Source organism: Accipiter gentilis, chromosome 28 (assembly GCF_929443795.1).
Source record: "Accipiter gentilis chromosome 28, bAccGen1.1, whole genome shotgun sequence".
NCBI lineage: Eukaryota > Metazoa > Chordata > Aves > Accipitriformes > Accipitridae > Astur > Astur gentilis.
This window is the reverse complement of record NC_064907.1, coordinates 4,613,201-4,639,779: the sequence shown is the minus strand read 5'-3', so window position 1 is coordinate 4,639,779 and position 26,579 is coordinate 4,613,201. Positions and strand designations below refer to the sequence as shown.

Below are 26,579 nucleotides of genomic sequence, written 5' to 3'. Positions count from 1 at the left end.
GTTACCAAACAGACTAACTTCAGGCTGAGCTAGATGAAGCTGAGGACAGTGAAATGCTGCTTTTCCTTTCAGATCGCCACCAAATGTAAAGTTAGAAACATACAAGGTACTCTCTACTACAGATAAAAGTTTATGCGTTTAAGGGACAGAGAACAGAGTATTCCGTGTATGGAATCACATGCTCCATTTCTGATACTTCTGTTCATGACTAATGATTTGCCACCACCCGTGAACAAAGTGAGCAGTTTTACAATACAAGCTGTATACCCAGCTGGCAGTAATCATCACATTGCAGTACTTTCCGGACTGACTACAAATCCACACAGAGTGACCGACCCTGCATCTAACGGGGTAAAGTACAATGATGTCCCCCAAGCTTAAAGTTTCGGTCATCATAGTTGTCACCGCAACACTTAGTCAAACTGGCCAGGTATCACATCGCACAACTCAACACCGCACTTTAAGGAATCACTTGGATTGCAGGAGACAACACATAGATTCTAAGTACCTCCCTCTCAGCCTTTGTAGCTCCCCATACTGAGCAATTATTCTCTCCTGCTAGAGCCACATGAGACACTCAAGCTTTTATGTTGAGAACAAAAGTAGTCTCTGTTATGTATTTCAAGTGACTCAGATGGCCAAGATAATTTAATCAACGCGTGAAGACCTTTGCCCAACCCTCTAAGTTACAGTGCTAGCCGAAGAGGGCAGAAGGAAGAAGCCACTCAGCGGGAGCCTCCATAGAATCTGCTTATTTTCTTGCCTCCTGCCTTGTCAAAAGTTGCTAAAGCATCATCTTTTATCGTATTCTTAAACAGTTGTTCAACCCTAAACAAGACCCGAACGACATGCAGGAGACCTCGCATAGGACCATGCTGGTTTCAGCAGCCCAAGGATATGCAAATTTTCAAAGTCCTCAAACACTATTGTAATTAGCCTGGCAGAGAAGGGGAAGATGCGGGCAGATTTCTCCTCCCTAGGCTGGCTCCCCAAGGAGAAAAGGTAAACAGTGTAATCATTAACAGTCTCCAGGCGATGGCACCCCAAGTACGGAGATGCCCCCCATAGGCGGGCTCGCCGAGGAAAAAAGCTAAAAGCTGTAATTACTAATAGTTTCCGATGGATGGCTCCCGAAGTATGAAGGTGACGGCAATACCGAGTACAAATACCAGACTAGTTTCACGACCACCAGCAATTCTACCCTGTCATAAGCCGGCGTTACGAAGTACAACAGGGTAACTCCAGCCCGGTTCCCACCGGCCATTAACAGCACGGCAGGGAGCACAGACCGCAAGCGAGGTATTAGCGCAAATTTGAGAACAAGTGCATGTAGTTGCGCAACACGCATCTAGCAACGTGCCACGCTTCAAAGCTAAATTCGAGAAACACTAGTCATAGAATTGTAGAATCGTAGAATCATTTAGGTTGGAAAAGACCTTCAAGATCATCGAGTCCAACCATTAACCATGCCCACTAAACCATGTCCTGAAGTACCCTGTCCACTCGCTTTTTGAATATCTCCAGGGATGGTGACTCAACCACTTCCCTGGGCAGCACATTTCAATGTTTGACAACCCTCTCAGTCTGCATAAACTTTCCTTTTATGCTTATAAATCTACGACCAAGACAGTAGGAAGTAGTTTGTCCTAAATTCAGTGAAGGTAGACAAGCCAAAAAGACACCTTTACGTATAGCTCAGTAAGAACCAGTCATAACGAAAACAGGAAAACCTTCACTCTACTGTTACAGGAATGGCTGCAGCAGCTTTGTGACCGTCTCACATGCCGGCTCCCTTCTTCCCATCACAAATTTTCCATTTACTCCCATAAGTGCGTGATTTATGTATTCCCAAGTCTATAATCATCTTCTCTAGAGCATTGTCCTAAACCCCAAAGCCGAGACGAGCTACGCAAGCGACTGCCTATTCAAGTTCATCTGAAATCTGGGACACCGAAAAGCATCTTCTGTTGCTTGAGACCAATCTAGTTGTGCTACGCCTACCTTTCAGTTTGTATTTCACTCTAACTATTACTAATTCCTGTGAGAACAACCCTACAGGAAATCGACAGCATACTCTATATGCTACTTAGAGGACATCCACAATGAATCCAAATCACTCCTCGGCCCCAGCAGAAGTGAGAACAATGGGGACAACCTGCGACAACTGAGGAATCTCTGGCTCTGATTTTCAGCCCTTGTGAACAACCTTTTAAAATTCATATTTTACAAAGTTGAGATATTAAAACCCCCACATTTTCACACACACACAAAAAGAGTTTTAGGTAGCTGGAAATATCTTGACACTGAAATTAACTCATTACTGGGAATTCTCTTTATGTTAATAAGGAACAAATAGCAAAGAACCTAAGCACCCAAATCATTCTGAAAATGAGTTTGGTTCCCACGTCATTTTGTCATTTGGTAAACGGCCTCCGGTATTGAAAAGCTGCGCTCCCCAACTTTTCTTATTGTCTTCAACATTAAAACTATTTCTTTTTTTAAGTCAAATAAGAAACATTTACAGTCTAGCAAACCAAATGACGGCACGGTGATTTTAAAGAATATTTAGGTGGGGTTTGGCACTCCTACAGCTCTCAAAGGCCCAAGTCTTGGCAGGTTCTATTCTGTGTTCTAGGTACAGCAAATGCATAGGAGAAAAACCTATCTGCCCTTACCCAACGAGGTTTGGACTTGTGTTACCCAGCTAAAGAAACTGAGACGGTTTTGCGTGCCTTCTAATTGTCAGTTAGACAGGACTGTCCTCAATTTGCAAGGTGTTTTCTCTTTTGTAGAAAATGGGAAAATAGTTTACTTACATTAATTTCCTCAGTTTTAGGAAGATTGTTACAAACAGTTACTTCTTCCTGTGGAAGAGGAACGTTTCCTTCATCTTCAGCTGCTTCTGGGTTACGTTCTTCAGGTAAATCCACACACTTCCCCTCAAGGCAATTTTCTGAATGAGTACTGACCACATCCTCGCTGTCAAGGGTACGTATCACAGCTGGAAGAGATTTATATGATTTTAACTTAACTGCTCTACAAATGAGATGCGTTTAAGCAACAGGAAGTAACAGAGGGAGCAGGAGCCAAGAATACAGTTCTCCATCCTGCCACATACATCGGGCTTTCCCCAAACGCTAGAAACCAGAACCATCTACCTGGCAGCTAGTTATTCTTCACAGCCTGAATACTGAGGCATGCATCATCTTTCAAAATAGTAACTCAAGCAGCAGATCCCATAGCACACAAGTTAGTAGTGGTGTACAACACCGAAATAAATACTGATCTCTCCTTCTAATATTTTACATTCTACCAGTTTTCTCAGTACCTTTATCCAGAACAGGAACATTGGCTATGCATTTTCTACAAGGACTTTCTCTGAGGAGGGTATTCTTCCCTCTACGGTTTAATGAAAGGTAGCAGTAACATGCTAGTACTACTTCAGTCTGAGACGCCTGTAGCGCTATGGCAAACTGCACGTTTTACTTGAGGCGTTCAGCTACCTTAACTCACATAACATCTCCCACATACTGTTACGTACATTCACCCTCTGCCTGCAGGGATTCAGAAAGCTGTGGGTTTGTTGCAACTGGTATGGCTTTTTCTGCTGATGAAGAGGACATTTTGGACTCCTGCTGGTTTGCTTCACTGCATGAACAGAAAGAGAGAAATCCATCATAAAGCTTCAAAACAAACCTTGAAGAGCTTTACAAATTACTTTCTCACTGTAAAGTCTTCAAGTTTCCAAACAGAAAAAAATTAAGAAAAATTAGAAATTCCTTTACCAACACATCGACATTCAATTCCCGACTCATCTTGTGCAACGAATCAAGTACTTAACATTCTTCCCAGCTATCTCACACTGGATAATAACATAACAACAGAGTTGTATTAAAGAATAATATATTATTTGTCTTCTGTAGAAAGAGTGCAGCTGCCATACTCGAGGTCTAGAAGCAACTGAACAAAAGTTTGTGCCACTGTAAGTTACCACGTGAAATTAAGGGTTATTTCATCGCTAACGTCTCTCACTAAGCAGTTGCAGCTTTTCAAGTACCTGGTGAGAAAACTGCTTCCCTTTCCAGAAACAAATAGATGCTAATTGACCACACACAGAAAATAGAAATTAAGTGTATAAAATACTGCCAGAAAGTATTCAAGCCCCACAATAAACCCACTAAAGTTACAGGAATCTCAGGTGTAATTTTCACCGACATAACATTCAGACAAAAGCAGGGCTTCTTTTCACAGTATCTGCTTAGTAGCCCCCTCAAACTGTAGAAAGGTGCGTACAGCCTGCTGAATGAAGTCCTCAGCCCACTACTTTGGGGTCTGCAATGATTTGAGAAAAAAGGCTCAAAGTGACAGCTCATCAACTTGACTTCTATTCATGCCACGTTAGTTCTGTCCACAGACAGAAAGGGACAGGAAACCTGTTGTATTTAAGAACACAGGAGAGAACCAATACCAGCTCAAAAATCATAGTTTTCAAACACAGGAAAGCCAGCAGTCACATGTTGTGTGAACCTAAAGGTGTTATCTATTTCCTAAACTTACCCTTCACTTGCAGTCCCAGAAGTAGCAGCCTCAGCAGCTTGAAACAACCATTTACCATCCTCAGGAAGGGTAAGACGTTCAGCATTTGATTCTTCCACAAATCCTACAAAAACAGACAGATGGGTGACTTCCCTGTTGCACTTAACATCATTTCTTTTAAAATGCTCATATGATTTTCAAGAGAGCTGTAACGCATTTCACCTAGGATGGTGACCTAACAAAACAACGCTACCAAGACTTCAAATGCACAGAAGGTCTGAATTCTTCTTTCCAGTAAAAGAAGAAGTCTGACGCATAATTTCCGTCAACAAAACAGCATGGCCATTGACATTCTGTTTACAAACTCAACTTGATATGTTACTGACCTAATACATGAAAACCTCACGAAACATCCCTCCTTCTTAAAATTGGGTCATAAGTTTTTCTTATTTCTTTTTGGAAAATCCCAGCAATGCTTCTTTCCTCTCTTGATTTCGTTTGCCCTCTTCTACAAGAATGCATCTAAGGTCGTCTCCTGTTCTTTTCTCTAGCGATTGACTGGTGCTGTTGAAACCCAACTGCTTGCTAGCCTGTTTTTCTCTCAACAGGCCAAATTTTAGAAACACCCTCCTCCTTTTCTTCTTTGTTTCTGCCGTCTGCTTCCTCCAGATCCAACAATTACCTTTGCAGACAGTACGCAGGACTGGGATAATTTTGCTAGCTCAGGCCAAACAAGAGCTATACTGACTGCCCTCTAACGCTTCCAGAGTACTGAAATTGTACAGAACTCTTTGTACCGTAGTCCGGCAATGACAAACTTTCTTCATAAGGTTATTCTTTAATGATTAGGACCTCATCACTGTTTTTAAGGAAAAGCACCCTTGATTTCTTGTCCAAACACAGGGCAGCTAAAATCAGACAGGCAAATGTTTTGACCTATCTTACTAGAAACACTCAGACCTGGAGAACCCCAGGTCTGAATTCCCATGTACACGGAGCCCCTGTCTGGGCACTCCTCTTATTGAAAAAGAAGAGGAGCTGAGGAACTTCAGTAGCAGCAGTCACTCTCCAGGATCCTCCAGAATCATCTCGGGCTTAGGACTGAATCAGGCTGCATATGATGCACTGATACCGGAGTACACGCTCCCCACTACAAACTGTTTCGAGACCTCGGACGCAGAACTCCGACACTTGCATACCTCTCCCAGGAATAGCAAACTTTTGTTATAAGGAGCTGAGCGGACTGAGCTCTGTTTGTCCAATCCTGACTGTAGCTGTGTTTACACATCTTCTCCCTGTTCCTGCACTACTGTCATTCCCAGCTCTTCATCACTGCTCACCACCTAGTGAGTGACATCTCTTCTAACCTGCCAGCAGACCTGCTCATATGAACACATCCTCAGCAGCCGCACTGGCTTGAATGAGTTGAATGGAGCTGAATTACCAAAGACCAGCTGAAATAGGTTTGGAAAAGGCTGCATAAGCTGTTGAGCCAGCAAAAGGAGCAAGCATAGCTGTAATGAGAAGCAGATACACAAGCAGACTCACTTCCCAAAGAAAACTATTTAACTGAGCACTAACGAGGGGGGTAGAAAACCAAAAGAACAACAAAAGATGACCTATCTAGTCAAAGCACACCATACGCTAAACGTGCTGTAAAAAAACCTGCAGCCTACAGAAGCACCCCTAAAACAGAACCAGAAGCCTAAGTTTTCAACTTGTACCCCTCTCAAAACTCCCACGACTCATTGCTGCCTCTCCGCTGCAATTACACACAAGAAATGCCAGCCAAAAGCAGTATACATTCAGAATGTCCACGAGACCTAAAAAAGGACTCAAAACACAGTGGCAATTTTAAAAGCCTAGGACAAGGAAGTGCCTCGGACATTTGTGAATGCTCATCACGGACTGTTGCACCCATCCGTAATTTAGACTTTTGAAGACATCTGAAAAATGCAGAAGCTTAGGTTATCGTAGCAGGAAACATACCAGCTGCTTTTCTTAGTTCTGAGGAATCTGGTTGTCCCATCGGGAAGGGTTTCTCTTCAGCTATTTCACTGTCTTCCTCCTTCTCCAGTTCTTCAAAATCGGCAGTTTCTTCAGTGGAAGAATTAGCTGGATTAGCAGCTATAAAGATGACTTCATCTTCAAAATCGCCAGGTGATTTTGCATCATGATACTCCAAAGCAGCTTGGTCCGACCTGGCAGAGAAGTTACTGTTTTCTTTGCTGACACCCTTTTTCTCCAAACCATCTCCACAGTCTTCCACTTCAGCACCATCTTCCTCGGGATTGCTCAGAGGAAACAGAGTTGGTTCATCTCTACTTTCAGACCAAGCATCCTCCACCACTCTGTGATGATGCTCAGATGAAACTCCAGATGGTGCTTTATTATCTTCCGTTACCTTTATTTTTTAAAAAGAAAGTTCACAATCAAGATCACACATATGCTTTTTGTCAAAGCAAGACAAAAAAAAAGAACAAATATATACCGATATTTGTCAGTTTTCCTTAAGCAGGGCGCTACAAAATTAGTTCTCATTCGAGCACTATCTTAGCTTTTAAAGCAGAGTGTAAAAACCAGTCACACTGTTGACTGCTTATTGAGTTTCCACAACCTTGGGGAATTAAGATGAAGTGGGCCTTGCAAGTGCTTGCTTACCCTGTCATCTCAAGGCTGTTCATTGGGTTCACTACTGTGTTTTCAAGAAGAGGGAGCTTTGCATACCTAAAATCGTAACTCCAAGATTTCTCTTTTTTTATGCTTGCCTTTTCAGCTTGTATGCACTACTAACATATTTTAGCGTTCACTATGCCTGTGGCGTGGAACAAGGAAATTAATCCGGCCACGCTGCACTATTACTAAGAACTTCCTACAGGAGAGAGAGCCTCTTCTTACAGTTGAGTAGCTCTTTCTAACAGGCAATAACAGGTACGATAAAAACAGGTTAAGACAGGAAAGCTCCTACAGGTAGATACTAGCACATGCCCCCATCCGTTTGGTACGTTACTTTGGCAACCGCATGACGAGCTGAATCAGGGAAGCCACCTGACAGAACAAAAGGAGGAGCAGAAGGGGGCAACTTCCAGGTGGACAGACTTCATTTGACAACTATACGAATGCTATCGCTGGTGCAAGGCAAGAAGCAAAACCGAGAACTTTAGGGCTAGAGAAGAGACAGCCATACAGCTCTCTTCATCGGCAGTCTATTTGTACCATAACTTAAGGAAACCCAGTCCTTGCAAAAAGAGAGACTGAAAGTAAATGCGGCTCATGACTTTTGCTGCTTTCAGAGGTGTTTCCTTCACAAAGCTTAACGAACCCAAACAACTGACTCAATCTGTATTCCTTACCTTCCTGCCATACCACCATTTCAAAAGGTATAGCGGGAAGCTGCACACATGCAATTTGGAACAACCACAGTGCCTAGCGATGCTGGAGTAAAAACCACCAAGGTCCCTGGTATTTGTTATGAATATGTTCCTGCAGGCAGGTGATGTTACAGAAGGTCTAACATAACCTTTTTTGACCAAATTCAAGTCTGCCGTTCTGATTTGCTATTCCAGTTCTCAATATAAGGAGTTTTGGAAAACTTGAAAAACACTAAATCAAATCACAGTCTCTAAAGCCTTTAACTATAAAGATCACTAACTACAGGCCAGCTTACCCCAACAGTCCATTTTGCATTCAAGTTCTCTTCCCTGAAAGATATTCTGTGCTCCTTTGCTTGTAGAGGAGGAGTAACTGATTGTCCTGGAGATGCAGAAGGAGTTGCTAGGGGTGTAGTGTGAAGGCTGGATCTGAGCATAGACTGAGGAGTAAACGCAGGAAAACCAGAAGCAGCTGTGGCCAAAACTTTAGCTCCCTATGAAAAAAAAATAATAATTTAAGACCTGCTAAATCTTCAAAAGAGAAGACTTCACTTGTCAAAAGTATTAGTTCAAATTAAACTGACTTTGTACCAGCAGAGAGGACAAAGATTAGCCTCTGCACTGCTCTTTTTCCAAAGGGACAAAAAACTTAATGGTATAAAAACCATGCGTTTTATGTTTCTTATGACTCTTTTGGCTTCTTTCTTCTTTTTTTTTTTCTTTTTTGTTAATGCAACATAAAATGTTAGTGTTCAAATTAATTTCCTGAAGAAACAAGAATATGGCATCTTGTCGTCTGCAATGCTATCTCCCATCCCAGTAATTTTTGCCATAGCTACACTGCTCTTCTACAAGGCATACAACTTCAAATGCTACCCCAGATACAGCAACTGAAAACACTGCCATGAGAAATGGCAATTGGCAAAGCAACAGCGATACCTTCTTTCTTCTCCAATTAATCAATCCACGCACTGGACTGAATGAAGTGACACTGCTGTAAACATACCTACACATCTTCATCTAGAAGCATTCAGGTCTCCTTACCTCAGCTCAGAAAAGATTTTACAGTATTGAATGGGTTTAAAAGGAAGAGAATGAAACCAGCTTAACGATATGGACAATAGTTAGTAAGAAGAAAAAGGTTATAATTCAGAGAGATCACTACTATTCTGTTCAGGTAGGCAAAGGCAAAAAGAGCAGCACCAAGAAGATTGATTGGTCAGTTGTTATTTCCTTACATGAGGAGAGTTTGATGGCGGTGAATGGAAAGAGAGTTTAACACAAGCATCAATACGTAGAATCCCTGCAAAAAGCCATCACTGAATTTGACAGAGACTGACATCGCTTAACTGGCATCCCTTACGTTTTCATTCCCTTAAGTGGATTAAGAAACGGAAGCATATACATTCTTGCTTGTAGGCATGCAAGTCAAACTCCACAGAGCTATTGAGCACTTAAACAATGAGATGGTTAAGCTACAGATTGCATCTCTAAGGATCTATGTGTACTGAGAAGTCCAATTTATAACCTACACTCGTTTTTATTGCATGGAGCAAAGTATTTCACGAAGCTATGGGACAATGTGCGTACGGCAGTTAACTTAGAACTAAACTTTCCCTCTTCAAGACTGTTCCCAACTTTGTCCTGCTTCCAAAAGGATTCTACGTCCAATAACCACACGCATGCTGAAAATATTCAACAGTCTGAATCCAACCGGGTTTGTGTTAAATACTGTGGTGGTTTCAGGTTAAACAAAGCTTACAGGCTTTTGGTTCGGTTGGTTGATCCTGTTTTTTAAAACACAAACCTTAACCACAAGAGGTGTCTCCAGTAAATTCAGCTCCGATGCTCTTGAAAAATTCTTTTGTGAGATGGAACCAAGCATATTTGATTTCAGTGGGCTGGGTGCCATGAATGAAGTAGAAGCGCTGCATGGTGACTGCCAGCTACCACCCTGTGCTGCAGAACTTGAAGGAACAGGATAAACCAGCGAATCCAGCAATCTGTGAAGATACACAATTGAAAATATCAACATATAATAAAATAAATGAAATAAAATCACGCTGCGCTCAAGACATCTGAGGTGATACATAACAAAAACATTCAAGGAACAAGAAATACAGGTGAACCCTCACTGCTGGGCTGATGTATCAGGCCCATGAACAAGTTACAGGCCTTCTCTTGTTTTTTCATTATTTCGTGACATGTCACACTGAATTTCCTAAATCCCTGCCATCTGAGGCAAGAGTAATGCAATTTTACATGGCACAAGTGATGTAATTCTCATGTCAGAAGAAAATTCCTCTGCATTTCACTGCTGGGGCCACTTCAAATTCTCCACTTAGTTGTGTCCCCAAGCCGACCTTTTCTTTAACAGGTACAAAGCTAAATTTTGTTAACGGGTGTCCCAACAAATGCATCGGGCAGCTCTGCATCAGGGAGAGGACGTGCTATGACTGGTATGACTAGGCCTAGAATTGAAAGGAAAATGTAACTGACTTTCACTCTCCTCAAGTCCAAACGTACACGAATTCAAGTTTCACCTTGAATATACCACCTCTAGGAAAATCATCTGACAACTGCTAGCTTCTTTTTTGCTCTTTATAATTCTGCCTGGTTTTGAGTAAAAACAACCCAAAATGGCAGAAACGAAGCAGAAACTGGGCACAAAGTGGTAAAAGATTACTATTTGATCACACAATCAAGTCTACCAAAACCTGTACTCCAATAGCTTGTTGGCAATCACAGTTTTCATTTCAGCTACCTTAAATTCTGTAAACACATTTACTGTAATGTAAATAGACGTATTTGCACAAATGAGATTATCATAGCAGAAGAACTCTCGCTCCAAGTATTACTTACGATGAATTGATTCTTAAATGTTATATCTTGTAGGTGCAAAAAGGCCAAAGAAAGCTTTATTCAGGTGCCCCTTCCCTCCAAATCACTAACATAATTCAAGTGGATTTCTCTCTCACCCCCCCTCCAAACACGCAGCTCAAGACTAAACTTTGTTAAAAGGCTGCTTACCTATCACGGCGTGAGCAACTGGTTTTCTGCTCACTTCCTACCCCTACTTCTCTAATTTTTGCCAATACATTACTGATGAACGTATGCACATTTCCTGCACATGCTTGTTTTGTTACTGTTGATAATGGCTTTGGTCCTGCGACTGTAAAGCAAGAGAGGAAAAAATATCAGCCTTGTGTGATCAAAGTTGTGGTCAGTTGTCCATTGTATTTCCCTCCCCTAAAAATTACCTTCTCTTGAGACCGATGAAGGCAAGTGGTAAGGCTTGGCTCTCCCTACGGCCAGCTTCCTTTGAACTCTAGGAAGGATCTTGCCATATTGGTCCAATGTAGAATTTCTGGCAACTGCTCCCTCTCTCAAGCGAGGCTCACCATCATTCTGATGAACAAAAAGCATAAAGCAAGAAGGTAACTGATTACAAGAAGTTCATTGCACACAACTATCTCTGCTATTTTTAATTAGTGAGTACATTTCCTCCACAGATACTGTACAATACCGCCACTGCACAGAGGAGCAGCAAGTTCTACTCCTCGGCACACACCATTTCCACCCGGTAATTTCAGCAAAGGGCACGGCAGACTAGGATAAGAACAGAACCTACAACTTCAAGTTGAAACAATTCTGGCACTCGGCAGAACCTTACTCCGATCCTCTTGTTCTCACCTGCAATTTTCAAATGGCTTACGAAATAGCAGGCTTTCCCTTGTCTTTTTCCTGAAACACCAATGTCCGAGATGACTGAATACACAGGGCAACTGCAAATTAAGGCAGACGCAATGATGTGAATATTAAAACAAGTAAGAAAAGGCTACCTACACACACCTTCTGGCCGAAGGAAAGTTTTCAAATGCAGGACCTAAATCTTCCAAGACCACCTTATAAGCGCGATTCACTAGAAAACTATGTTTCCGGAAAACAGAAAACGTATCACAGATTCATAATAGAAGTTTGCAAAACGCAAAATTTAATCTGGCTGTTCTGAGAACACAGATTTTACCTGTGGATTGGCATCCAGACTGCTCTCAGCTAGAAAAATAAAGTTGTGTGCAAGATTCAAGAGATGACATACAACATACTCTTCAGGCCACAGAAAGGAGTGACACAAACAGCGTTCAGCATTCTAAACCATTATTCCTTAGATGCAAACAAACTATTCTAAGTGGAGTCGACAATGGTCTGCAACACTTAATTTATAACTTCACACAGTAGCTTTGGAGTAGTGAAATATTTTGTTCAACTTTTAGGTTCAGCTGTAACAGAAACTTATTCCTAGTATTTCAAAGAATGGTACAAAAACCAAAGCATTGATTTTTATTTTATTTACTACCAAAAATGGTCAGTAACACCCAACAGAAACCTGCACACTTGACAGAACTTTCATGCTTACCGTAAGATTAACGTTCATTGAACGATTCGACTGCAGCACTGGGATATAGTTGGCACGCTGCACATGGTGGTCTAAAGGAAATCTAGGATTCCGAACAGCAGCGTCGCTCTGTAAAATCTTCTCCAAATACTCCTATGCGAAATAACACATTTCAAAAATCTGTTATGATTCTGCCTCTTCTCTTTTCAAAGAGACCATTAAGATTTTTGTCGTGTCCACACTTACTTGTTCAGTGCCTGTGAAAGGTAGCTTCAGTAAGTCTTCCATTAGTCCCATCTCCTGACAGATTTCATACACGTGTTTTAACAGCTCTTCGATGTTTAACCTGGTGGCATGTTGCTGCAACAGACCCCAAGCCTCCACCACACACCTGTAATTAAATTTTTTGAGACGTAAAGGCTTACTAATAGTATAAACAAAAAGATGCCCCCAAACTACTGTCTTCAGAGTTTAAAGGGAAGTTAGGGGATGGTGATTCGTATTATTTGTTCTCCACCTTTCACAATATTTGAATGCCAAAACGGTGGGACAGGTTTCTTTACCTATTGGACAACAACACAGTGAGGAAAAGTCGCACTTCACTGCTGCTTGGCATTGCTGGCTTCATCATCTGTATGTATCTGAGGGCTCGCCTATGCTCTCCTTGGCACATCAGGGATTGAATAATTCTCCTGTGCTGCCATGACACAGTTTTGATTGTAGCTGGATGAAAGAGCAGGGCCAGTGAATTCTGTAGAGGTTAAAGGTCAGGTGTATTACGATATGCACATGCACGCACGCCACAAGAACATTCAAAAGTATCTTAAGTAAGGGTGGACGTGTCTTAAATAAACTTAGATGACTAACTACTGTAAATAAAAATTCTCAAGTATTTGCAAAAAAAAAATCCAGTTAGCCGTACAGAACAAAGTGAGTGTTTTAAAAGGAGTAATTCACACTTTTCCAGAGTAACCAAATCTCTGTGTACAAACACCACTTTTTATAAATACATTACCAAATAATAAGCTATTCTCCCAGACAAACAGATATATTAACTTCGTGACAGGCAAAGAACAACCTTCAGCATCAGAAAGAACATGAATTAGGTTGAACAGTCACTTCTGCAGTCTTCTGCCTCAAACCTTGCTGCTATGATCATCGTTTTAGTATTTAAAGTACCTAAAACACTGTCTTTGAGAAAGCGCTCCATCGGTCTGCTGAAAACAACCTAAATGGATGGCTTTGAAAATTCAAGTATCAAGCATTATTAAAGTTGATTTCTTCTTTGTTTTAATCAATTTCCTGTCAAAGTGGCTAAAAGAAAATTTCAGATTATAACTTATTGCTGAACATGTCGTAGCAGTATGACAAAAGGGCTTCTAATGTTGTAGCACCTGTTATCAGCTAAGCACCGATTTTTTAAAATCATTTTACAGATTACAGCTTTGGACTGTAAGGGATGTCTAACTGAACTGTAACGTACTTACTTCGTAATCATTGTGATCTAGAAGCCAAAAGCCTTCAACAAGCTTAACAAGTCCCCAAGGGATAGCAAAGGCAGTTGGGAAGGAGTTGACTGATGTCTCTGTTTTATTCGGAAAGGAATGCGTGATATCTAGCAGCAAGTAAATTGTCTGACATCAAGTATCTAGTTAAGGCTAACAAATTTGGAAGACCAAACATTTATCACATCACGTTTCGAAAAACACAGTGAAATCAGAATATACAAGTGGTAGGAAGCAGAAAATACTGCTGTATTAGTCTTGCCATTTTGAGCTATACAGAATTAAATGCAGTTTTGTGGTTAGGACCTGAGGACGGTCAGGTCCTAACCACAAAACTGCATGTAATTCTGTATATTTCAGCAGCTTAAAAAATAAGTTTCTGCCCAATGACTTTTCTCTTCTCTCTCTTTCTTATTCCGTGTGCCTGCACTTCTAACAGAACAAAAGCAAGCACTGCTATCTGGGCTGGAAGACGGAAGAATTGGGCAAAAATCAGGTACCGGTTAGAAATCCTTCTGCTCTCAAGCAGCACGTATTACTGCATCATCCTAGTAAGCGGCCATTTGCTACAGATACGGGTGCTTTAAAAAATTAAAAACTGTGCTAAGTTTTCAGAAAAACCAAGGGAGATTTTTATCTTTAACATTTCTTAGTAAACCTGTTTTCGCATGTCAGAAAAGACTTTGCAACAAAACATTAAAAAAAAAAAAACCATCAAGAATCCACAGTACAAAGAAATAAAACAATGCTCCTGTCCACATCTCCATTCTAAACTAAATGTTTTCACTTGCACTGTGTTGGAAGCATAAATTCAAAAACGTTATTAAACACGCAGGTGACAAACATTTAAGAACATTTATGTGCGTATACTGAAGGTGTAGTAAAAATAACGAGAAAGGATACAATTGCATGTTTGTAGCTTTCTTCAATGCCTTCTAGCAAATAGAGATCCAGCAGTGCCTGAAAATGAAAAATCAAAAGTTTTTTAAAAACTCCTGTCTTTCATCAATCATTGGCTTTTGGGTGGGGCTTTGGGGGGTTCGTTGCTGTTTTCAGTGAACATAACACTCACGTGTAAACTAGCAGGTGGGTATTTCCCAGTTCCTCCTTCATCTCTCCGCCACAACTTCTCAACTTGGTCTCCTAACTGGGAAACCATTCCATCAATCATCAAGCAGTCAGAATCCCATTTTCCTCTGGAACAAAAGGTAGCAAGGATTTGGAGAGTCAAACACTGATTCCAGCCTCTCAGTGTAACAGATCTCCTCCAGTCAAACCAAACAAAAAAAAGCTCCCACGAGGCAAAGAAAGTGACAAACACACAAAGGCATGATTATGACTTGAAACGGCACAGGAAAGGAATGTCTGAGTCAGATGAAAGATCTTTGTTAGATCATACTGAATTATTAGAGGAATTCCAAATAGACATCCTGGAAAGCTCCCCTACTAAGGGACCTTTTCGTTTTCAGGTTTTCTCTTTTGTTGTCTTGTAGTACAAAGGAAGTGTGAACTAAGTTTTTTATGTGCCAGAAATAACCACTCTCCTACTGTCTAACAGAGGAAACGCGACAGTGTCAAAATACCAGGACTATTCTTTAACGCAAGTCTAATGCCTCCCGTTGGAGTGTTCCAATACACAGCTGTGAGAAGAAGACAACACCACGGAAAGTTCAGATTTTGTTCTCAGCATCTCACTTTTGTTACTGAAAAAAAGTTGTTTTCAGAAAGCTGAGCATACAGGTGAAGTTTAGTGTCATCTTAAGCAGCATTTATGTTTCTATGCACATCCCCATTATGTTTCTATGCACAGACCATTACAACCACGGATGGGTGAACCTTTAAAAATTGCTTTCTTCACAAGTCCATCGCAATCATTGGCTGACTGGGACACTACCCTTTCATTTCCCCATCATAAGAAGCAGAAAGAGCACACTGGAGCTTGTATGCTTCTAAGGAACACCTGAGCCGGTATGTAAGTTACTTGAGAAGTAAGCTAAGTAAGATGAACTTTAAAGTCAATAGCTACTACACCGCAGCTTGCACCTTAACTCATCTTGCAGCATCCTCTTCTTGTTTGCAGTGCCATAGCCTAAGCTTCTTTAGCTCTTTATTTAGTTTTCAGCACAATTTCCAAAGAAAAATCTATTATCGTCTAATCCAAGGCATATCACCTATATGCTAGTGAGCTAGCGCAGCAAAGAGACTTCACGTTCAGCAAGTGACTTTTATCCAACAGCCAGTAGAATGCTAGGTGTGCCAACTACATCGAACTCTATCTCATTAAATCACACAAATGTACTTGTGAATTAGGCCAATACAGTTATTAGCCTTGCTCACTAGTCAATAAACGAGATGAGGTTTGTTTTGTTTTTAAAACTTGCTTTCTTCTCTGTCCAAAGCACCTGTTCTGTGAATGCCGTGCTTTGCTGAACGGGAGATCGCTGACCCTCTCCTGAACACATGACCTTTTTCAGTAGTACCAAATGATACAGATTGGCCGCTGGATTAAGTACGCTACCAAGAAACAAGGATGCCAACAAGTGGTACTAAGCAGAGGTATATACAAATATTGTAACACAGGAAAGTAACCTCTGTGTTCAAGAGAACGCATGCATCGCTGAAGTGAAGAGCAAATACCAACTGTCGATAGCAAAGCCACTCACTGCCACTTCTGATTTCACAGTGGAAGTGTTCTCGAGTTCTCCTGTAAGGCTTACCTTGATAAACGCTCAAGTTTCTGTCGATGACCAGTGTAGTAGCTCTGAATCAGAGGGTAATTGTAGAAAGGTCTACCCAAACGCGCATCATCATCTACAGGCAATAAAGTAAAAGCAAGTTAAAGAAGCAATATCACATTTTGAAACTGAAACGTTTGACTAAAAAGACAGACGATCATATGAGCTAAGCATCAAGAAGCACACAGGCAAGCCTCCAACTTTGAAAGAAGCCAATCCTCTTTCTGCCTTTGCTAAACGAGCGGTAAGACACAAGACTCAATTCCCTCTTCTGTCAAGTGCCATTTCAAGTTTACAATTGAGGTAGCATTCAGAACACGTACTGTAAGCGCAAGCTCACTACCGAAAGGACAATTCTCAAAGGGAATGGTTTCTTAAACATGTCCTGTGAGCATTTGTGAGACAATGAAGGCTGACAATAGACTTTATAATCCACCCAAATAAAGAAGTCTTGCTGAGGTGTATTTTTTTCCTCAAGCAATGAATAAAACGTTCCAAACACGCAGGTAATGCCTTTGCTGTAAAAACAAGCATTCCCGTATTTGTTGTGTAATAGTAATTTGTTTAAAATCCCAAGTCTTTCAAGCTGTGGACACAAGCAACTCCTTCAAGTCAGAGGCTTATTGCTCTTTCTAAGGAACATCCAAGAAAGAAACTGCTTGCATTATTCTACATTATGCATTTGAAAAAAACAGGAGAATCTCCGTTTCACCAACAGAACTTCAGCACTGGCAAAACATTTACAAAAACACGGCTAAGCATGTGTTCATTGGAATCACTTACTGGATAGTCTCCCGGTTACAAATGTATTACAGGTTATGCTTACCTAAACCCTCTGGAAGGAGACTGGATCGACAGAACCAGATGACCACTCGTGCATACAAAGAAAGGAGGCCAGTTACCACCTGCTTGTTTGTCAAGTCAGCAAAACCTGAAAAAAAGGCGTAAGATGATTTTTGTTATCCAATTCCTTTCATTTTTACAAAACCCCCTTCATCATCCCAAATAGAAAGTGTAAAAGCAACGCGGTAGAAATCGTGGTCTTTGCATTTCGCGCTCTGTAGCACCTTCTTATTTGAAGAAAAAAAACACATTCACCACCAAAACAAAAAAGCAACCCCTACAAAGAACCAGATTCGCTAAAGGTTAAAAGAAAAAAAACCTAAAGCTGGAACTATTAAATACACTCACGAATAAGACACTTGTTTTTCACATAGCGGGAATTTTTACCGTAGCAAAGGGACAGTCTTCTTTTCCCCTCAATATGCCAAGGACAAGTGATAACATAAAAAGCTACAGAAACTCAAGTAACTTATTTCACGAGTTACTCATTTGTGCTTCCTTTGTATTTTCTAGCAATTTGCAATACAATATTCGCATGCAATGCTAGCTAAGAATTAAAAGGAATCATTTGCAGCGCTACCACATCCGGTTGCTGGAATCTCCACCCAGCTGCTTACACAGCTTCTTGCTGAATGTAGCCTCCCCTACCCACTTGCATGAACTCCACAACCAACTATTTCCCTGAAATCAACGCATATTAAGTGGTAGTCCCAACTTCTCAGATTTAAGCCCCTTCTCCCAGCTAAATTTGGCTGTCTTCCAATCATCAAAACCAACAGAAGCTCATCTTTCCACACTTACAACTCAAGCATAATTCCAAATCTGAGTAAAACATACCAAAGATTTCATAGATACGATTACAAACCTTTTCCAGTAAGCTCTTGTGCTTCTGATAGAAAACAGGTTAAGACCGTGCTAAGGCTGCTCAAAAGCAACTGGCAGCGCTGAAGAGACTGTAACGTCTGCGGGTCAACAAATCTGCGAGAGCCATCAAACAGCGGAACACCTTTTCAAGAATAAATATTACATCATTAGCCTGCAGAGCAATTTCAGAGTTTCAAAGTACGCTTAAAGAACCCCGTGCAGTACCATATACCGCCACATTCCTGAATAAGCTCAATTAGAAAGAACCATTTTATGTTTGCAGAATGACTACACTAGTACTCACATATTTGGTCAAACTCATCTTTTGCATAGATCACTTTCTTCCATGTCCACTCAAGAACAAACTGTAAACTAGCAGCAGAACTTGGCTGCGCTTTAAAAAAAGAAAACAAAAAAGAAATGAATCGACAATTGCAAACTAGAAAAATAGATAACATAAGAACAACATAAGAAATATTACCTTCAGATGCCCAATGTTTAATGCATCCAGTCAGAAGTTCCGAAGAACCTGTCTGGACAGCAGCTGACAATACCGCTTCTAACCGCTCCTCCTAAACGTAACCGACAAAATAAACTGAGAATCTTACATGTTTTCAATATCTGAACCAGCAACAGCAAGCGTTTGTTTCTAACTGTACACTCATTCAGGCATCACACAGTCCGCTAGTACACACGCAGCTAATTCCACGTTCCTTTTCTTAACTCTAGCCACAGGCTGCACTGCTTGTTGGTCTGAGAAACACGTTAAACTTTTCCTCTAACATTGCAACTTACTGAAGGCTGATTCTAACCTTTATTTGCATGCCTCTGCAGTATAGTCTCAGTTTACCGAGTTCCAATTAACTGTTTCCGGTAACATCCTCTGCTAATACCCGTCACGCATTTTGCACGTAGAAGTTTGCCATCAGGAATGCGTGAAGGGGACAGAGCAAAGACAACGGTGCAACGCTTGCACGGAAACAGTGAAGCTAAGGTCAAGCAGCTTCCTAGACTCTGAAGACATGAAGCAGTTCAGACACCCAAAACTTTATCATTTTCTAAAATGACAGAAAAAGACGTGAAACATTTAAATTCTAATAGGTTTAAATTTTAGGCTGCTCAAATACTGTATTATAATGCAGTGGTAATCCTTGAGCAGGATAATGCACAGCTATGCACAGACGTGCGATTATTAAGTAGCAGCTAATTTCAGCTGGTGTTGTGATACTTCTTTCAGGTGAAATGACCCTTCATAAAATTTTACTTTTTTCTTTTTGTTTTTTTCTTTGTTTGTTTTTTTTTTTAATGTGTTTTTTAAAGACATTCAAAAGTAGCTTTCCCTTCTAGGCAAAATCATTACATTCAAAGCAATTTCCACCCATTAGAATACACATATGATATGTCCATCTTTTTCTGAAAATGGGTTTCACACGAGGAAACACACCAGATACTACTTATGGTGGCAAACAAAACTCCAAACCCAGCTTCTTGACCCTAACTCTGAAATTTGTTTTAGTAACTTTCAAAAGAAATCCCTGCTCAAATGCATAACAAGTCTCTGAATGATATGGCCACAATTCAGCAAAGGTTATTAAAACGCGTCTTGATTTCCCAAGCGATTTCCAGACCGGAGCTGACATCAGAACATCCCATTTGAATGCAAGAGTCTACGTCAGGCTTGCAAAATAAGCAGTCTGTGGGCTAGGGCAGCTTGCCAAGAAACTTATGTTAGCTACCACACTGTGCAGAAGTGTTATTTGCCTTAACGCATTTCCACAAATCTGGTGAACAATCCAGTAGACAGGAAGATGAGGGCAGTGAGAAGACCGCTCTCCCCTTCCTACCAATGGCTCCACTGTGTGACGACCAGCTAGCTAATCGTTTAGCTTGGATCCTGCCTGGGTGAAGAGGGGCTGTTCATCACAAAGGCTCCGTCTCTCATGAAACTCTTCAGATGAGAGAGAAAGGTTGGTGCACTGCAAATGGAAAACCTGTGACGAGGGGGGTGGAGTCCCTATGGGGGGACAAAGCAGAGAGAAGATAGTGGGTGTCATGAGATAAAGGCGATGCAGGTGTTGCAGCAACAAGGGGGCACTCTAAGCAGAGTAAATTGGGCTACGAGGCTACAGAGGTGAAGATCTGCTTTGAGAGGCTGCAGGAAAGCCTACTGATGAAGGGAAGATGAGGGGGAGCGGTGATGAAGTTGTCGGGCAGAGCTGACAAGAGTAATTGTTTACCACAGCCCAATTCCTTGGAAGCAAGTGATCACGTCTAGTGCAGCAAGCTGATGTTTGCAACAGCTCGCATCCGAGTGAGACACCCCCATAGTCAGCTACTGCATGAACATAATGCTTTGAGAAACCGATGGGGTGAAGGTTGTTGTGAGGGAAAGATGCTTTATGTTGCGCATGACCAGCACTGCCTGCACGCTTCCTTGTGCCCATCTGTGGCACGGAATTAAGAGATGGGTCTCTCAACGCAGATCTCTTAGGGCTGCCCCCACTCAAACTCGGTAGTTTGGATTGAAGAATACTGTAACTTCTGCTAACTCAAGTCAACACCTGCATTTCAATGCAACTTGCGAATAATAGGAAAATCAGATTATCATGTCTTGTAGCCTCTACAGCCCTGTCAGACAAGATGGATGTATTTCCCCCTTGATTCCCTGATACGCACTCACCTGACTCAAACTGGATGGCTGGACATCAACGCATCTTGGAGGCAGCAAGCCAGCTACAAGACACCTCTTGTAGCTATCATGAATGGCTTCACTTCTTAAAGGACCACATTTCTTTAAAAAATTCAAGGCCTGAAACATTAATCAAAAACTACGGATTAAGACAGCAGTGTTATCCAGTCACTAAGGTTCTGAATAATCGCTAAGAGAAATAATACAAATGTTCGCTTAAATTGTTAGAAAGCTTGCATCGGTAAGCACTACTAGGTAGAGTCTTAAAGACGGCAGCCAAACTAACCGCTACGATTTATAAAAAATATCCTGTAAAACAAAAGGTCAGCCCTTGCAATGCTTAATTAAGTATTCTCTAGCTTCTCTGTCAATACACAGACCTTTTTTGACCCTGAACACTGACACAAAATATATTCTGTATAAGCTAAAGCTAGCACACAACTCCAAATCACGCTTTGGAAGACCCTTTCTGTGATTGTTTGTGCACAAGTCGATTTATGTTGGAAACACTTAGTGAGCTGAAATTTAATTCAAAATTATTTGTCACAAGCTGTGCAGTGGCTTGGAAGTTTTAATTCGGCCAAGTGTGGGAGAAAAAAAAAAAAATCATTTCTTCTCAAACAGTTAAGTAATATTTCATTTTCTCCATTCTGCCCTCCTTTTTCAAGTTAATCAGGCATCAAAACCCTAACTGAAGACTATGGACGCAGTTCCACTGATGGGTAATGCAGAAGTAACAGCTTTCCCCAACTTCCACAACATTTTTGTTCTTGCTCCTACAACAGCAACGTTGTATTCCGCTCTAGACATTCAATCCCTCAGCGTGCTTCAACAGGAGACAGTGGTAGTTTTACAGTCCCAAGAGTGGACCTAAAATGTTACCATTTGCATAAAACTGGCAGGACACAATTGCCGTCATGCGTGTGGATGGGCAGGATGGGCATAAAATGATCTCCGACACTGAAAGCAGTGCAATAGAAAACAGAGGAAAGGTTCATCTCTTGCCATTCTCAATAAAGATACAGTAAAAGATCACCTCCTTCTGGAAGCCAATGCAAGTCATATGAACAACTCCGGAGTTCAGCAAGCACGTACCACCTGCAGAGACAATGAACGTTTGACAGCCTTCCATACTCTCGCACTTAGCTTATGACCAGTTTACGTTTTGTAAATAGCAGTATCTGGAAAGCTGTAACTGAGTACCCATTTTCTTCGTCAGATCACTTCCAAACTTATTTTTTTGAAAATAATTACTGCGTGTAGAAATTTTATCTCTAGTGCTAGCGAGGTGCTCTGCTCTGAGCTTCAGTTCAACGTCATTTCATTTGATGACCATCACCACTTCACAGGCTACATTACAAAAGCACCAAAACCCAAACCTCAGCAGACTGTCAGGTATGTGTCACAGCATTAAACACCTTGTTAGTACAACGTAATCAAGGGTTGAGCTTGTGAGGGTTTGGGGCTTTTTGGTTTCGGATGGGTTTTGAGTGACAAACAATGAACAGGAGAACCAATAAATGGCATTTGACCTCACTTTAAGCTTATCACTATCAAAAGCAGTGAAATACCTACCAAAATTGTAGGAGCTTGGATGAAAAAACTGCTCAGGTAGTGGATGAGAAAGAGGAACTCCCCAACTTAGACTCCGCTCGTGTACCAGAATATCCAAAAGGGGGTTTGAAGAAGTCATGCTTATTACAGTATCCAGTGACCACAACGCAAAATAGGGGCAATGATGAAGGAGTTCTTCTGGCCTGAAAGCAAGCAAGTGCATGAGCTAAACACCGACTTTCAAATGATTGATTTGTAGGGATATTGAAAACAACTTAATAAAAATATACCTTAGTGAATCTGGCATGTGAGCATGATACCAGCAATTAATGTCAAATACACCCAAGTAAGCAGATGGTTTTCCCTGACCACATGTATTCACTTGCCAGCTGAAGATTGATACACTGGTGTCAGGCGATACTACTGTAAAAGACAAGACATTGTTTCTTGTTTGTAGAAAATAACGCTATAGCTGATATGTTTAAAACACCACTTCCTATTTTGGCTTAATTCTGTTATATCACTCACGAAGCACAACACTCACTGAGAATAACAAAAAAATGTACGGAATAGCAAACATCTCTGTGACAGGTTTCAGTCATACTGCCCCCTCTTCTTGTATCACTCAGCAGGCACTACTAATTTCCAGATTGGACTCAATTACAGGTTTTAAGAATAGCTCCTTTCCAGCACATTCAGAATGAACGAACACAATTATCACACAAAACAAATACAAAAACCCCAAACCCAACAAACGGGAAATTGGAATAAAGATTTTAACATAAAACATTCACAATGTTATACTCCACTTCTCTCAATAAGTGGAATGGTTTGTCTTCTCTGGGGAGAACGCATTCTCCAGATGGAAGCAAAGGATGTGGTATATCATTTACCCTAGTAGAGTAAGGAAGGGGGCGACAGTTTGTTTGGCAAAATGTTTCTCTGTTCTCTGCTGAATTCATCATTACGTTTAGGGATCCTCACACACTTTACTACGTTTCATTGTGAACACCTGTGCCGCTTCCGTTTTGTAGCTGCTGCAAGTGCCTTTGAAGATACCAATTAATTTCATAATTCAGAAGACAGCTTCGTTGCTAGCCTCAACCCACATCCAACAGCAGCTCCTGTGTGCCTAGAACTTCACTCAAACAGATTCTGAATAAGAGCTAATTAGAAACCATCAGAGAAATTACAGGTATTTCTCCATGCCTCATGCTTCATAAAAAGGAGACAGAAAGGGGCTTTGTTGTTCTTATTTTGGTTTGCGTTTTTTTTTTGTCGGGTGTGGTGGAGTGGTGGTGTGTGTTTGTTTTTAACAAGCTTTTAGGAGGCACTCTCCTCAGAAACGTGACACGAGTGGAGAAAATCCAAAGGGGTTTTTGTTAGATTTGGACACACTGTTGACAGAGGGTGGCATCACAAAAGAGATGCAAGTTGCCGCTTCAGGACTAAGTCAAAGATGATAAACAGAAGTAGCCTAGAAAGATCATGCAAGTGTCTTCTTTGTAAACATCATACATCAGTAAAGGCCAGTAAGAAGAGAGGGAAGGTGAATAACGCAGTCAAAACAAAGGGCCATGAAAGTTATCACTGCAGCGGGCTCAAAAATATGGTCAGAGCATAAGAGAAGTTGTAAACCCAGAGACGGACATTTAATTATTGCAAGATAATGAAAGACGTCGTAGGAGTTTTAACTGTGCATATGGACAAGGAAAGCTATTGCTTTAAGAACTTGCAGGTGTAGGAACCTATTAGATTTAGAGAGGAAGAAATGGACAGGCAGATCATAGAATCATAGAGTTGCTTAGGTTGGAAAAGACCTTTATGCTCATTGAGCCCAACCCTAAACCCAACTGCCAAGTCCGCCACCAAACCACGTCCCTAAGCGCCACGTCTCCCTGTCTTTTACATACCTCCAGGGATGGCGACTCACCCCCGGGCAGCCTGTTCCAATGCTTCGTAACCCAGTCAGTGAAGAAATTTTTCCTAATATCCAACCTGAACCTCCCCAGGCGCAACTTGAGGCCATTTCCTCTCGTCCTATCACTTGCTACCTGGGAGAAGAGACCAACACTACACCTCGCTACAACCTCCTTTCAGGTACTCGTAGGGAGCGGTAAGGTCTCCCCTCAGCCTCCTCTTCTCCAGGCTAAACAACCCCAGTTGCCTCAGCTGCCCCCCGTAAGACTTGTTCTCCAGACCCTTCACCAGCTCTGTTGCCCTTCTTTGGATGCACTCCAGCACCTCAATGTCTTTCTTGTAGCGAGGGGCCCAAAGCCAGGCAGCTTTCCAGCCACTCCTTCCCAAGCCTGTAGTGTTGCATGGGGTTCTTGTGACCCAAGAGCAGGACCTGGCACTTAGCCTTGATGAACCTCATACAGTTGGCCTTGGCCCATTGAGCCAGCCTGTCCAGATCCCTCCACAGAGCCTCTGTAGACCCTCAAGCAGATCAACACTCCCACCCAACTTGGTGTCATCTGCAAACTTACTGAGGGTGCACTCAATCCCCTCGTCCAGATCATTGACAGAGATATTAAACAGAACTGGCCCCAATACCCAGCCCTGGGGAACACCACTTGTGACCGGCCACCAGCTGGATGCAGATGCAGACATAGGTTGGAACAGGGAAAGAAAAATTCAGGTAACACTCCTAAGCAATGGGGAGCATCATCTTATTGTTCAAAGATGACAGCTGGAGGAATAAAACGACTGGCAAGCATCATGCAGGTGACTCCACCATACATTGCTATAGCATGTCAGCAAGCATAAAATACAACTTATTTTTTCCTTTGAAGAAGTCCCATATAACTTAAGCACCCATTTTAAATAAGCCCAACAAGCTAGTCTGTAAAGGTATTCAAGACTCACAGACTGGGGTACAGAACAGCATTCATTGCTTAGATTCCAAAACTACTTATTTTAGAATAACCAAACAGGGACATTAGAACAAACCTGCATTAACGCTATCCTCTCTGTCGACACGTTTGGTAAGTTTTTCTACAGTCTGACAGCTAAGTAATTTAATATCGCTGGCCCGCCCGCTCAAGGGAAAGACTCCACCTGTGAGACCTAAACTGTATCTTTCGACACAGTATTCCAGACCCTGGGGAAAAAATAAAAGGAGAGAGAAAAGGTCATTTTGAGATAAAAACATACATTACAGCTAAATATGAAAGAATGTGGATATGTATAATATAATATGCCTATTGTACTGTATATTTCCTATGAGCTTATTTCTGATGGCAAATAGAAACTACACCTGACATGCAAGAGAATGAAGCGTCAAATAGTAACGGGCTTTGCACACTTTCAAAATTTAGCATTTCCCTAGCTAAAATTTGCTCTGAAGTATGCACAGTTCCTTCTCCTTTATCAAGTAACTTTGGAAATAACAGACATGTGCAGAGTAGATAGGAAAAATCTAAACCATCTCTTCGAAAAACTAGCATGAAGCCTAAGCAAAGAATCCCATTTTTATTGCAGAAGGAATAATCACCAAACACAGTTTATCATAAAAGATGTCCTGAACAGGTCCACCATGCCAAAAGACCCTTTCGTCGGATAAAGTACTACAACTCCATCAACCTCTTGGAGACGAATTTTAACCGCTAGAAATTTCAACTTTTATTCATCTAGGAAGAGCCAGTCCCCCCCAAAGTTAGGGCCGAGGGGAAGGGAAAAAAGATATCAAACCATTCCTGCCTAAGACAACTTCTGAAGCAAAACAGTGTATTTTAAGCTCTCCACTGGGGCAAGCAAATCTAAGTTAAGGAACTCCACTGCGTGGAAGATGTCAAATAATGACTTTATTGACCTGTAAAATCTGAAGACAGTTTTCAAATGAGATGCACTCGTCAGACTCTGATGTGGAAGTGGAGGCTGTATACTCTATCCACCTGCAAGCATCACGTAGGACAAACGTAAAGGTGCGCTCCACGACCGTGCCTGGATGCACTAGATTTCAAGCTTTCTTTCAAGCCTCTGTGCACCCTCTTCAACGAACAAGGGTCAACAGGAGATTCCTCCTCCTTTACTCAAATTTGGCCTGGCAACTGGGAACAACTCTGAAATTTTCTGCCACGGAAG

At 41.5% G+C, this 26,579-nt stretch overlaps 1 protein-coding gene across 1 annotated transcript in view; it reads right to left on the bottom strand.

Annotated features, from left to right (window-relative positions):
* Nucleotides 1-10,933: 10,933 nt before the first annotated feature.
* LOC126051514 (protein ELYS-like) overlaps nucleotides 10,934-26,579 on the bottom strand; it is a 23,701-nt gene continuing 8,055 nt past the window's right edge. Inside the window, exons 7-24 of the mRNA XM_049830830.1 lie at nucleotides 25,446-25,596; nucleotides 22,784-22,916; nucleotides 22,515-22,696; nucleotides 21,976-22,037; nucleotides 20,931-21,059; nucleotides 18,732-18,822; nucleotides 18,555-18,644; nucleotides 18,252-18,392; nucleotides 17,370-17,474; nucleotides 16,526-16,619; nucleotides 14,881-15,004; nucleotides 14,712-14,768; nucleotides 13,791-13,937; nucleotides 12,867-13,054; nucleotides 12,550-12,694; nucleotides 12,325-12,456; nucleotides 11,168-11,315; nucleotides 10,934-11,079 (exon numbers count right to left, since the gene is read on the bottom strand). Of these exons, the coding sequence (XP_049686787.1) occupies nucleotides 10,934-11,079; nucleotides 11,168-11,315; nucleotides 12,325-12,456; nucleotides 12,550-12,694; nucleotides 12,867-13,054; nucleotides 13,791-13,937; nucleotides 14,712-14,768; nucleotides 14,881-15,004; nucleotides 16,526-16,619; nucleotides 17,370-17,474; nucleotides 18,252-18,392; nucleotides 18,555-18,644; nucleotides 18,732-18,822; nucleotides 20,931-21,059; nucleotides 21,976-22,037; nucleotides 22,515-22,696; nucleotides 22,784-22,916; nucleotides 25,446-25,596 (2,265 nt within the window). The remainder of the gene's footprint in view (nucleotides 11,080-11,167; nucleotides 11,316-12,324; nucleotides 12,457-12,549; nucleotides 12,695-12,866; nucleotides 13,055-13,790; nucleotides 13,938-14,711; nucleotides 14,769-14,880; nucleotides 15,005-16,525; nucleotides 16,620-17,369; nucleotides 17,475-18,251; nucleotides 18,393-18,554; nucleotides 18,645-18,731; nucleotides 18,823-20,930; nucleotides 21,060-21,975; nucleotides 22,038-22,514; nucleotides 22,697-22,783; nucleotides 22,917-25,445; nucleotides 25,597-26,579) is intronic.